This window comes from Pan troglodytes, chromosome 13 (genome assembly GCF_028858775.2).
Source record: "Pan troglodytes isolate AG18354 chromosome 13, NHGRI_mPanTro3-v2.0_pri, whole genome shotgun sequence".
NCBI lineage: Eukaryota > Metazoa > Chordata > Mammalia > Primates > Hominidae > Pan > Pan troglodytes.
In genome coordinates, this window is record NC_072411.2 from 43,274,541 (window position 1) to 43,287,870 (window position 13,330).

At 34.1% G+C, this 13,330-nt stretch overlaps 1 protein-coding gene across 1 annotated transcript in view; it reads right to left on the minus strand.

The window, feature by feature from the left end:
• LRP1B (LDL receptor related protein 1B) overlaps positions 1–13,330 on the minus strand; it is a 1,946,873-nt gene that overhangs the window by 989,705 nt on the left and 943,838 nt on the right. Inside the window, exon 9 of the mRNA XM_063790432.1 lies at positions 4,155–4,412. Coding sequence (XP_063646502.1) covers positions 4,155–4,412 — 258 coding nt within the window. The remainder of the gene's footprint in view (positions 1–4,154; positions 4,413–13,330) is intronic.

Here is a 13,330-nt window from a genome sequence, read left to right on the forward strand (position 1 = left end):
TGGGGTGGGGAAGGGAGAGCATCAGGAGACATAGTTAATGAATGTTGGGCTTAATACTTAGATGATGGGTTGATGGGTGCAGCAAACCACCGCAGTACATGTTTTCCTATGTAACAAACCTGCACATCCTGCACATGTATCCCAGAACTTGAAATTAAATTAAAAATAAAAGATAAAAAATTGTCAGAATTCAATAATTATGCAATGACTTAATTTAGTAGCTCTAGTTAGAGGTTCAAATAGAACGTAATTTAAAGTTGACATTAAAACAAGCTAAGGAAAAAGATAAAAGCCTGTGAATGGGGTTAATTCAGGAGCTAAATCCATGAAGAATAAGCAGTTATTTTATTTTTAGCTAGGTATACTCTACTGGATTGGAGTTGAGCCCATGAGTGGCTCAAGAGAAGCTGGCAAAATCCATGTTAAAATCTTAAATGTGATCCTTGAGTTTTTCAGAGTATTGAAGAATTCACCCATAAAAAGACAATGAAAGTGTTTACTGTGCAGCTGGGGGATGACAATATGGTTCTGAATCATTTTCCTTAATAAGAGATTAAGTCAGAAAATATTCTTATCTCAATCGTCTCTATGCACTTTGTCCCGAGGAAACAGATGGAATTCACCACTTTTGTAAATCCCATAATTTTTGTTATTTTGGGTATCTGTGTCCTTTCCACAGTACTCTCCAAGAAAAATTTTGGGAAACAATCAGCTGCTACAAATGTGCTTTGTATGAATACTTTTTTAAAAAACAAGTTTTGCTTAGAAAACACCTAACTCCAAAATTATCCCCAAAGTCTGCAACTTTCAAGCTAAAATGCTAAATAATAAATATCAGTTATCGTTATAAAAAAGAACAAAATTCAATGAGAAATTTAATGCCTATCATTTCCCCCCAAGGTTCATTAATACACTTTATTAAGCATATTATTATCATTCATCTTGATTCTCTCACAATATTGCTTAGGAATGATGTACAATGTTAAATGTAGGACTTTGAAGGAGGCCACATCAGAATCATTGGGGGGGCCTTTTCAGTGCTATAAACTTCTACAACCCACTTTATCCACCTCCATTCCAAGATTCATATAACTCTCTCCCACTTAGAGGGCCTGTCTTTGTAAGCCAACATTACTAATATTCGTAGACCTAATCATTTTTGCTTTGCTAACATGAAAAAGTTGAGACCTACGGGCAGCGCGGTATTTAGAAAAAGCTATAAAGTCTGACCCAAATGCAAACCTACCGAATTATGCTGTGTACAATTATCTAACTGCTCAGTCTCAATTTTCCCAAAAAAACCCAAAAGAATAATATCTCCCTGTTGCAGATAGTCTTTCAGCATATTCAATAAAGATAAAACATATCATTTAAGGTAGATTTGCTTTTCTAGTGTAAAAGAAAAAAACAGGGCTTAGATGTTCCACTTCTGCATTCTTTTTAGCCATCCAGCTTTGCCTAATACATCTGAACTTTGAGTAAAAATGCCATATATTATAAAACAGGAAGGGCATATCTCTCCTGCTTGCTACACAGAGATGCAGTGGGTATCCAGTGAGATGAGACGTGCAATTTTTTAAAAATATTGCAATGAAATATTTACTACTATAATATTATGGAAGTGTTAACTGCAAGTCAGTTTGACCTGCAATGTTTTTCTTCTCATAGTAATCCTTTGAAAACTAAAATGTTTATATTTTCTCAAAAAAGCATGTTCTCTTCAGGTAAGATAAGAGAAAAGCACCTAAATACAATGGGGGTGGGAGGAACTAAAGAGAATCTCTGAAACAGTGGATAGTGACAGGTATTCAGGCTGACTTCCATCAGTTCATTATTTTTGCTTATATGGTATGACAAAGATTTTATGTAATTATAGATTCAAAGAATATTCAAACTTCATTATCATCTCACAAACTGTCATAGTGAACACAGAGCCCATCGTATTCAATGGCAGCTCTTCTGTGACATGTTGATAAAATGCATGGCTTACAAGCAATGACAGAGAAGCCCAGCCCTGCTCACACCCCTGCCCCATTCCCGTCATCAAATTACTTCCACATATTTAATCACTTTTTTCTAAAGTGACTATGTAATTGCATGCTTAAACCTAACCTCATCACAAATTATTTACTCAGATTAAAATATTTCCAGTGAACTTATTTTTTATTATTCAAAATGAATATTCTATTCAGCATTTCAGTGAATTCCCTAACAACAACAACAACAACAAAATATATGTTTCTAGGTTTGCTGAATTGCTTAATAAATCAAATTTAATCTAAGTTATACTTATTTTCTACCAACAGTCAATATGCAATTGCTTAACCTTCCTTAGATTTATTTTAACAAATAGCTGTTTTTAAAACATATATTAAAGAAGAGAAGACTACCATTATTAGGGCATATTAAGTGTAGATAAAAAGTTCTTAAGTACGCTCAGAAAATAATTCTACTGAGCAACTTAGTGAATATTTTAGCTATTTGACTATTCAGTATTCCATTTGCCAGGAAAAATACATTTGGATTAGTTGTGGTAATCACTAATGTAGCAAGGACTGTGGCCTTGTGTTCAGTTTCTAGCTGCTGCCTAAGCCAATGTCTGAAATACTTATATCAGAAGGCAAATAATCCTTATTACTTACATAATAAATCACATAAATTACATAATAAGGATTATCTGCCTTGTGCCATCCTTTATTATTATTTAATATGAATGACCATTTCTCCATAGAATTCTTGAAATATCCACTGCTTTCATTATATTTTTTGGTCTATTTTCACAATAAATAACTTTATCAATTGTTTCATTAAGAGGATCTTCAAAATGTTCGACAATATTTGTTAAACACTTTGTTCATTTAAGTATATAAAATTATACCTGTATGTCCTATTTTTCACAATTTGCCTTTGACTCATTTAATCTAATTACAATGATCAAACATTACATAGTATTATTTCTTTACATAAGGATTAATACCCAGTTCATGTATATGAAAAGCTTTAATTATTGAAATGAGATCAAATATTCTAAATTTGAAAATCACATTTATTTCTATCACAGCATTCTTCTTTTCTGCTTGATTGTACACATGTCTCTTCATTTCTTTTCTTTCTTTTTAAGACAGAGTTTTGCTCTTGTCACCCAGGTTGGAGTGCAGTGTCACAATCTCGGCTCACTGCAACCTCCACCTCCTGGGTTCAAGCGATTCTCCTGTCTCAGCCTCCCAAGTAGCTGGGATTAAAGGCGTGCACCAACATGCCTGGCTAATTTTTTATTTTTGGTAGAGATGGGGTTTGGCCAGGCTGGTCTTGAACTCCTAACCTCAGATGATCCACCCACCTTGGCCTCCCAAAGTGCTGGGAGCCACCGCGCCCGGCTTCTCTTAATTTTTCTACAGATTTTTATTTTAGCCGAATTTGTAAGAAACACTTTCTGTAAATCATAAATTAAATGGATACATGTTAAAATTATCATGCTTATGGTTTCCCCAAGCATACACAAAGCAATTTTTGTACTCCCATGTGGAAGCAGGGAGAGAGAAGGAGAGAGAGAATATGTGTGCATCTCTGGGTGTGTGTGTGTGTGTGTGACAATGAGATTTCAGTTTATGGTAATATGCAGGAAGAGAAGGACAGTTTGTCAAGTTTCTGACATGAGAAGTCAGAGTGAATCACAAATCACAAGTTTTTTGGAAGAGGATGTATAAAAATTAATTTGCTTTAAAGAGAGTTAACACAGGTAGTTACTCCCAATTAGCATAAACCTAATTATTTAAGGTATTTTTAACTACAGTCAATGCACTTATAATTATCAACTCTGTCTGCTTTTTTTAAATCCCACCTTCACTATCACATTGTGAATTACCACTCAGTGGAAAAAAAAATCAATTCCCAGTCAGGTGACACTGTAAAAAGCCTTAAAGAAATAATTACAATTAACTCTGCAATTTATGACTTACTTAAATAGAGAAAGTTTATGTGTATGTGTTTGTATATGCAAAACATGTAGTGAATACAGTAATTCAAGTTCATTGTATTTGCACATACAGCTTTCCAACAGCCATGAGCTATGCTAGAAATTTGAGAATCCAGCCTACGGGTCTGTAAATGACATCAGTAAAGGGTGGCATATAATATTTAATTGAAACACTTACTGTGGAAGGATTGAAGAATATTGATTGTCCATTCATCTGTTAATCCTCCTGCTTTTGTTATCTGGATACATTTGAGTTGATTTGAAGATTCTCTTGATTCAATCCAACAAATCATATCTTCATTATAAATAAAATCCAGAGTATGAATTTCATTTCCATTGACTGAGCTTAGAGTTGCCATTTTACTTCCATTAAGATAGAAAACCTCAATTGTTTCAAAATTCGCAATTAATAGTATAGGTGGTCTATCTGTAGGTTCTGGAATAAAATAGAAAAAGAGAAGTAAATTCAGTAAGAGTCATGATTATTTTACAGTTTTGCATTAGTTATTGAAAGCTATTTTCTATACTTTTAATAAATTCATAACAAAAATTTTCTTATAAAATACTTTTTATAAGTCATATGTATACTTCACTATTTTAGTGTACTTCTCTGAAAAAAAAAATTCTGCAGCGCATTTGTATTCCTTATTTCCTTAGTCATAATGTGTTGTCTAAATGTGAGGACATGTCATTTACTTTTATTGCTAGTAAATAAAGGAAGTGGTGTGAATTGTTTTTCTAGAAATGATGATGGATCTAGACTGACCTCTCCATACAGTTTTGCAGGTTACCCTCACGAGCAAGGTAATGTTTTTTTGAGTTGAATGTATGAGATCAGAAATAGATTCTCTGGAACAGAAAATGCAAAGCTCATAAGCTTATACAAAGAGTGCACCTGTGACTTTGGCCTCACTGGCTCCTTGACCAACCCCAAGAGCCAAACAATCACACATTCTTTTAGTGACTAGATAGTGATTACTGAGCCAGTTCCTTCCACATCCACTTTCTACAGTCAGGAAAATAAGATTCTAGGTATAAAATAAACTTCAATACCACTTTTTTGAACAATGCAGCTTTGCTGGTATTAGGACTGAGTTTTTGATGAACATATACTAATTTCCCAGAGTTTCAATAGCATATTTAAATGTAACAGTAAAATCTGATAGAAAATTCATGTTGATAGAGTTTAGCTACACAATCATATTCAGAGTAACTTTTCTGCTAATTAAGAAATAGGAATTATGTGGAAATCTTTAATTCATCTGCATCTAATGCATCAATAAATCACTTTGAACCTGAGGTCAAAACTATCAGACATCCTACCACTTCTCAGTAATGACTGCTACTGTCCTGCCATCATCACTCATCTAGATTACTTCAAAGTTTTCTGCCTGGTTTCCCTTTTTCCATCTATGCCCTTCTCATCTTTACAATATCCCAACACAACAGCCAGAGTTATACCATTAAAATGCTAAGTCAGATAAGGTCAGTTCTTCACTCAGTCCCTCAAAGGGCTCCTATTTTAACCAGGGCAAAATTCAAAGTCCTTATAATGATCTATTAAACTCTACCTGATCTGTATATTAATTACTTCTTTAACCTCATTTCCTTCATCTCCTTACTACTCTTACTCTTGTTCGTCTCACTCCAGACACACTGCACTTCTTACTGTTCCTTGAACAAGCCAGGGAAGCTGCCACCTCAGAGGGGCTTCCCACTTCCTGGAATAATCATTTATCAATTACCAGAATGGCTTACTTGCTCACCTCTTTTAGGTCATTATGCAAATGTCATTTTACTGGTGAGGAGTCTCTTAGCACTTTATCGTCTAAAAAACTTAAGCCCCTATACTTTCTATACACCTTCATAGTTCTTTCTTATTCACCAAACATAGTATGTTTTATGTATTTTTCTGATTATTTACTTCTGTTTTATCTCTAGCATCTAGAGAAAAAGCGTAGAACTTAGTGATCATTCAATACCAATTTTCTGAATAAATAAAAAGGACACATGGAATTCTCACACAGAAGACTTTAGAAACATTTCATGAAATGCAACAAAAATAATTTATTTAACCTATGAAGGGAATTCAGAGTATGACTAGCTATTCAGAAAATTTCATAAATATCATTTGACCATTCTATAAGAAACTGAAGCTGAGCACTGTAAAGGTAGGACAAAAGCCAGAGCATATACTATAACTAATGGAAGTAACTAAGTCTCAAGTTTTGAAGCAGTATTATTTAGTGGCCTTTCTTTGGTTTCTGGCATGGGCCAGGATATCAGCCACTTGTGTTTGTCTCAGATAGAAGAGCCCTCCAGTGAATATGATTTGGGGCCTCCCCTCACAGGCTTAAAACAATCCTATAATTCATGCATTGGAATTTTTATCCCCATCATGCCAGACCCCTATTAATTTCAATAGGGGTGGTGCCAGGTTCAAGAGGCCAAAGAAGAGACCCAGAGGTAGCAAAAAAAAGATACAGGGTTTTATTTAGGGAAACTTACACACAGAGACGGTCCCGCGGCTGCAGACCGGAGAATCACTACCACTTGTGAAAAGCATGCAGGTTATATAGCACGTAGCATGTTCCCTGAGCCCATTCCCCCCACCTCCACCCCTGCCCCGCCCCGCCACCTGCAACCTCCACGTGGCAACCTTCCTTTCTTAAATTGTTATTGCTATCTTGTGCACCTGCCATACAAGGTATGCTTAAGTTACATTATTGTTGTCAAATGTATCTGCCATAAACCTCTCCTCCCCCGAGAAATTCTCTCAAGTCATAGGATTCCTGTCTGCCTTTAACAAGACATTAAATATTTTTTATACATAATAACAACAAAACAGTAAAACAAAAATAACCCAAAAAAGCCTCAATGAGATTATAAAACAAAGTAGCACAACAGTTTCCTCCCAATGGAGAAAATAGACTTATCCAGGACTGCCTGAGTATAAACCCACAACAAAAATATTCTTAAAAATGCTAAGATCATTTCCACAAAAACAAAGTCCTCCCAGAAGCATCAGTAGAATTGTGAATCATCTCAGCTTAACATAACCTTGTCAATTGACCACATCTGAGCCTGGTTAGCTAGTCAGTTTCTCTCCTAACCTCTTAAATCTGTCTTTAACTGTGTTTCACTTGCCCTTGTCATTCCTTAATTTGAGGATCTAGATTTAGTCTCCCCTCTACTCCTACTTTTGTCATTTTACTGTTGACCTTGGCACTCTTGAAACCTGTTGGATCATAGATTTCTCAGGTGATAGTAAAATCTTAGATGGGTGTGTTATCAGGTAAACAAAGATAGACTGACAATGTCAGTCCTTAGTGTCTTAATTTGACAACTGAAATGACCTTTAGTGAAACTACTTTCACTCAAAATGACCCACTATTGAAAGCATCCTTACTGCACAGTTTTATGCGAAGTCCAGATTTAGACAGCCATTTTTTGGCTAGCTACTAGTCAGTAAACTTAATGTAGGGCATAAACATTCTTTGAAGAGAGGCCGGAATATAAAGGAGTGCTGAGATTCCCCTGAGAAACTGAGATGCAAATGGGTTCATGGTTAACACAGGCAATGCTTATTTGACAGAATTAGTCAACTTACTTGGTTTTTGTAGCTGCTTGTTGAGTGAATCAGTTAATTGTTTTAGTGAAAAACATATCGACCACTAATTCTAAAGTCAGGTGCTTCATAATCTAACAGGGTTTGATTTAATAATGGTGACTTCAAAAGATCCAAGGACATACTGGAGGAAGGATACCGACATAAGCTGTGAATGCTTTACTGAAGTAATCTTCACGGGTCTCTGCTAATTATTAACTGTGGTTTACCTCTTTAGACAGAAGGTCAAATATGGAGGGAGGAAGCCACTGAAACAAAAGAACCCACAAAAATCCTCAAGGTCTAAGGATCCAATTCTTTCAGTGTATTTCAAGTTGAAACTGGCATAGCCCTGGCAAAAATGTAATCTATCTCTACCTGCACCACATCTAATGTCTGTTGTGCATCGTTACCACATGCCAATTGAAGAGCACCTGCTTGGGTAATGTGGATATAAGACTGACCAGAATAAATGTGATGATCTTATTGGTTGTCATCCTTAGTCAATGGACAGTTTTCCCAAAAGAACACTTGAAAAGCACATTAGATGATTTCAGTCAAAGGGATACCTGCGTCAACACTTAGTGAGAGGTAATGAACATTAACCTTCCACATAGAAGATACTGAAGCACAAACAAGCACACAGGTGACATTTTAACTTAGAGAACCAAGACTTTGGTTGGGTAAACACCTACAGCAGGCTGTCAACTGATTCATTATAGAAGAGAAAAATTGTCCTCATACTCCTCACCACTCCTTGTATGTTGACAGACCTAAAAACATTTCTCTCTCCTGTGATGGAGAATAGTATTTGTGAATTGGAGAATAGTATGATCATAAATGATTTGATTTTTCCTGTAATGTATGTTGTATTCATTAGTGTCACAACCTTTGAAGACTGATTGTAAAATTGTGAATTGAAAAGAGAAACTTGGAAATGCTTATTTGACCAGGTTCATAAAAATACCTATTTAAATTCAAAGCCACTATAACTATGTCCTCGCAAGCCTATCTTTATCTTCTCACAGTCAAAAATATACTAAAAGTGGATTTATTTACTTATAATAATATGATTTTGATATATAGTTTGTGCTAAATAAATGTTTTCAGGGTGTATTAAAAACTTGTCATTTTTAAGGTTTCATTTAAACCTCCAGTTCTTGTATTCAATTATAAGAATATGAATTTGGCTAGTTTCCTTCTAAGTGATTGAAGTAATAAATTCATATACTTACAAATAATTATGTAACTAACAAACATATGTATATAATAAATGTATATATAAATGTATATCATCTAGTTGTTCTGTATTCTAATTTTCCTTAATTAAACCTGTAATTGTGTTTGTAAGCAATTATCTCCACTAAATGAAGCTCCCAGCATGTGCACATCAATATTTCTGAAGTCAAAGATGAAAAAAATCCCAGTTTTAACTGCATAAAACGTTGAATAATGACTTGCATATAAAGTATATAAAATGGAGAGTCAGACTAATTTTGTGATAAAACAGAAAGTTGTAATCTATACAACACAAAGAATTGGTTTTAAGCCAGTAATGAACTTCAAAGATTGAAAGAGGATTTTTTTTCAGATTTACTCTTATTTTATCATATACAAATTATATAAAGGCTGTAAAAATAAGGAAAATGGGTTTGCAGTTAGAAATGGGAAGACTAAGAACTTCTAATCAAAATTGTTAAAACCTATGTAAGAAGTGAATTACTAATATATGAAACAAAATGCATGAAATCTGTAAAAGGGCAATTTTTTATTTTTTATTTTTTATTTTTTTATTTTTTTGAGACAGAGTCTTGCTCTGTCATACAGGCTGGAGTGCAGTGGCGTGACCTCAGCTTACTGCAATTTCTGCCTCCTGGGCTCAAGTGATTCTCCTGCCTCAGTCTCCTGAGTAGCTGGGACTACAGACTTGCACCACCATGCCTGACTAATTTTTGTATTTTTAGTAGAGACTGGGTTTCACCATGTTGGCCAGGCTGGTCTCAAACTCCTGACCTCAGGTGATCTGCCCGCCTCGGCCTCCCCAAGTGCTGGGATTACAGGAATGAGCCACTGTACCGAGCCAAAAGGGCTAATTTTCTAAAAAACTTCTAAAATTATGCAAAAAACAGAAAAAGTTAAATATGTAATATTAACAGAAAATTATGTAGTTTAAAAAGGAGAGATACAGAATCATGGTGTGGAGAAAAAATAAAAAAGAAAGAGAAAGTATTACAGTATTCAAATATATAATAAATTGTAGATGAAAGTCAACCAAACCAAACTGAAAATGTGAATCAAGTTAATATCATATAAGTGAAAAAAATATAGCATTGAAATATTTTCTTTTTCAAAACATAATGGTCACATTGATTTCTCCCTGTTTTCATTCCTTAACTATTTTTTAACCAAAAATCTCTTTACCAAAATGAATAATATTCAGAATAATGACATATTGTCATATATCAGAAGAAACTGTTCTATCACATTTTATTATAGAAATAATATATAAATCAAATTAGGAAAACAATAAGGCATTAAAAACTGTATTGGAGGGAGCAAGAAAATGAATATTGCTACAATTTGTCTTAGCACTACCTTTTATCATCACAATATATTTATGCTGAAGTATTCTTTGGGTAAATATTTTAATTAATTAATTAATTTATCTAGTATTTATACATCTAAGCATTAACTGGGATCTGAAGGAGATCAGTAAGACAGTCCGCCTTCAGGAAAGATGTAATCAAGTAGAAAGTTTAAATTATCTACAAAGAACTATGTTTTTATAATCAGGTATGATATCTTTCATAAAAGATGTATCATCTCATTGAGTTTCAAAGAATGGTTAGATATGCCTGCTTAGTGGAGGCACAAGTTTCCTGATGGTGTTGGTATTTGGTCTCAGCCTTGCCTTAATGGAAGAACAAGAATTCAATATGCAGAGATGGATAAAAGAAAGTCAAGCAAAAGAAACAGCTTTGACAAAAGTACAGATGTGTGAAAGATTTGAATATATTGAGAGATTGACCTCAGTTTTTCAGTTTTCTGCAGGGTACAACATGCATAACTGGTGGAGTATTTCACTAATAATAGTTAATGCTTTCCGAGCATATTTTAGGAGCCAGACACTGTAATACATGGTTCACATTTATTAGTTTACTGTATATGCACAACATCCCTTTGATTCGGCTAATATTTACCACATTTTAAGATTAATACTCATTTAAGTTAATATAGCTATTAAGTGAAAATAACTGAGTTCAAATTTATAGAGTTTTGTAGTAGCTGACAAAACAGGTTAAGGACAAATTGTACAGGCTATTGAATGTCAAGATGATGAACTTATTTTTAATTTTGGCTGCAATGGGAAGCCAGTGTTAATTTTAGAAATACAGTATAATGTGATCAAAACTATGCTTTAAGAAGATCAAGTCAAAAATAATATGTAAGATATTGTGTGGGTGGGTAAAATATAGTGAGAAAGATAAGTAGAATACAGTAGGAAGTATAAATTTCCCACTCAACTTTCCAGATTTTATGTTTTTGCTTTTATTTGGGGGGATTATTTATTTAAATTGACATAAATTTATATGTCTTTATAGTGCACAACGTGATGTTTTGAAGTATACATACATTGTGGAATAGTTAAACCTAGGTAATTGACATATGCATTACCTCACATAGTTACCATTTTTGTAGTGGGAGCATTTAATATCCCTTCTCTTAGTATTATGTTAAGTGAAATAAGCCAGTCATAGCATGACAAGTAAACATATCTCACTCATGTAGAATCTAAAAGAGATGATCTCATAGAAATAGAGAGTAGAATGTTTGTTGCCAGAAGCTAAGGCATTTGGGGGATCAGGTTGGGGAGATGTTAGACAAAGTATGCAAAATTACAGGCAGGAGTAATTAGTTAAATAGATCTGTTTTCCAGCATGGTAACTATAGTTAATGATAACATGTTGGATTATTTTAAAATGTTCTTGCTTTTACTTTATAAATGGTAGAGTATAATTTTACTTTTTAATTGGTAGAGTATAATTCATGTCAGAAGTATAATTCATGTGTACGTTGAGGTAAAATGGAAACGTCTTACACACTGCCTTCACATCTAGAGTGAAGTTGGAAAGGAGTTAAGAGAATGGAAAAGATATCTTTTTCCTGTTTAGATTCATGCAGTGCAGAAATGAAGAATGGCCATATGTGGCAACGTTCCTACTGGAAGCAGAGGTCATTAGGAAAAATGTAAGCCCCAGATAATTCTCAGAGATTTCCCTAAGAAAACCTCTTCTATGGTCCTCCAAACTAGATTCTACATGTCACATAGAGAATGGCATTAATTTCATTTGTTTTTATGAAGAAAGTAACCCAAAATTATGAAAAACTTGTGGACATAGGTATCAGATATCTGAATTACTGAACACAGAAATGCCATTTTAATTTCTCAGAAACAAGTTGATAAGAACCTAAAGCAGGAGGTGTTGAAATCTTAAGTAGAAATGGGTTGATGTAAGAAAGCAGAAGTTCAAAATTGCAGTTATTGTTGTATTGTGGACAATGAGTGACATGAAGTCAAGGATTATTTGGAAATTATAGATGTGGGTCATGGGGATAAAGAGTATCATTAAAAGAAACAGTAAGAGAAGAAAGTAGAATCAGTTTTTAGAGAAGATGATGATTTCAGTGTTGGCACATTAGTCCAATGGCTAAAGCTGCGTTTTTTATCTTGTTTTGTTTTGTGTTCTAGTTTTTTTTTTTTTTTAATTCTGATTTCTATATAGAGACGGGGTCTCACTATGTTGCCCAGGCTGGTCTCAAACTCCCGGTCTCAAGCAATCCTCCTTCCTTGGCCTCCCAAAGTGCCAGGACTATAGGCATGAGCCACTGTGCCAAACCTGTGCTTTTTAATCTTGTCTTTGGCATTGTAAAAACTCACTCAGGTAAACTACTGATAAACCTGAATTAACCATAAACCTTAAAACAATTTAGTCACTTTGCTATTTAGACTTTACTAGTGAAATACCGGTACCTTCATTTACAGCATATTTCAACTTGAAATGTGATAATTGAGAAGCAATTCAGTATATTGTTTTTCTGGAAGAAGATCCATTTTATAAGCACGACAAAAGACAATAACATCATGCCCTCCCCAGCACAAACATATCTTTTCATTTTGCAAACTGGCGGCTCTCACAATTTCCCTGTTTTGCAGACAGCTGGTCCAACCAAACCAAGGAGGCATTTCCCCTGTTATCTGAAAGCCTTACTTAGCACGTGGCAAGTGTTTAGTACATGAATGAAATATGGGGGACTGTTTGAATATGAACTCCTCAATGTTTTTAAAAGAGACTTTACTGAATTAACACATTGTAAAATAATAAGGTATTTCAATAAGTACAATGAAATAAATAATGCAGTTATTTTAATCAGAAAAAAAGAAAGATATGTAATTGATAACCATCGAAGATTTATAAGTAAATCACAAAATTTCAGAATATAATTCATTCAAATTTTAGACTATTACATGATTATTAGAACTAGCAGACAGTCCAGTGATGGTCAGTTTATATTAGTTACTGAGAAGTGGCTAATGGCTGCTTTAAAAATCTCCTAGTGACCTTTCTAATTGTAGCCAGTGGAAAATACTTTAGCTATAGAAAAATATTTTCTCTACTCAGACATCTTTCTCTATGTTATAGATTAGTAATATTTGAGTTTAAAATGTAATGGGTATTGACTCATTT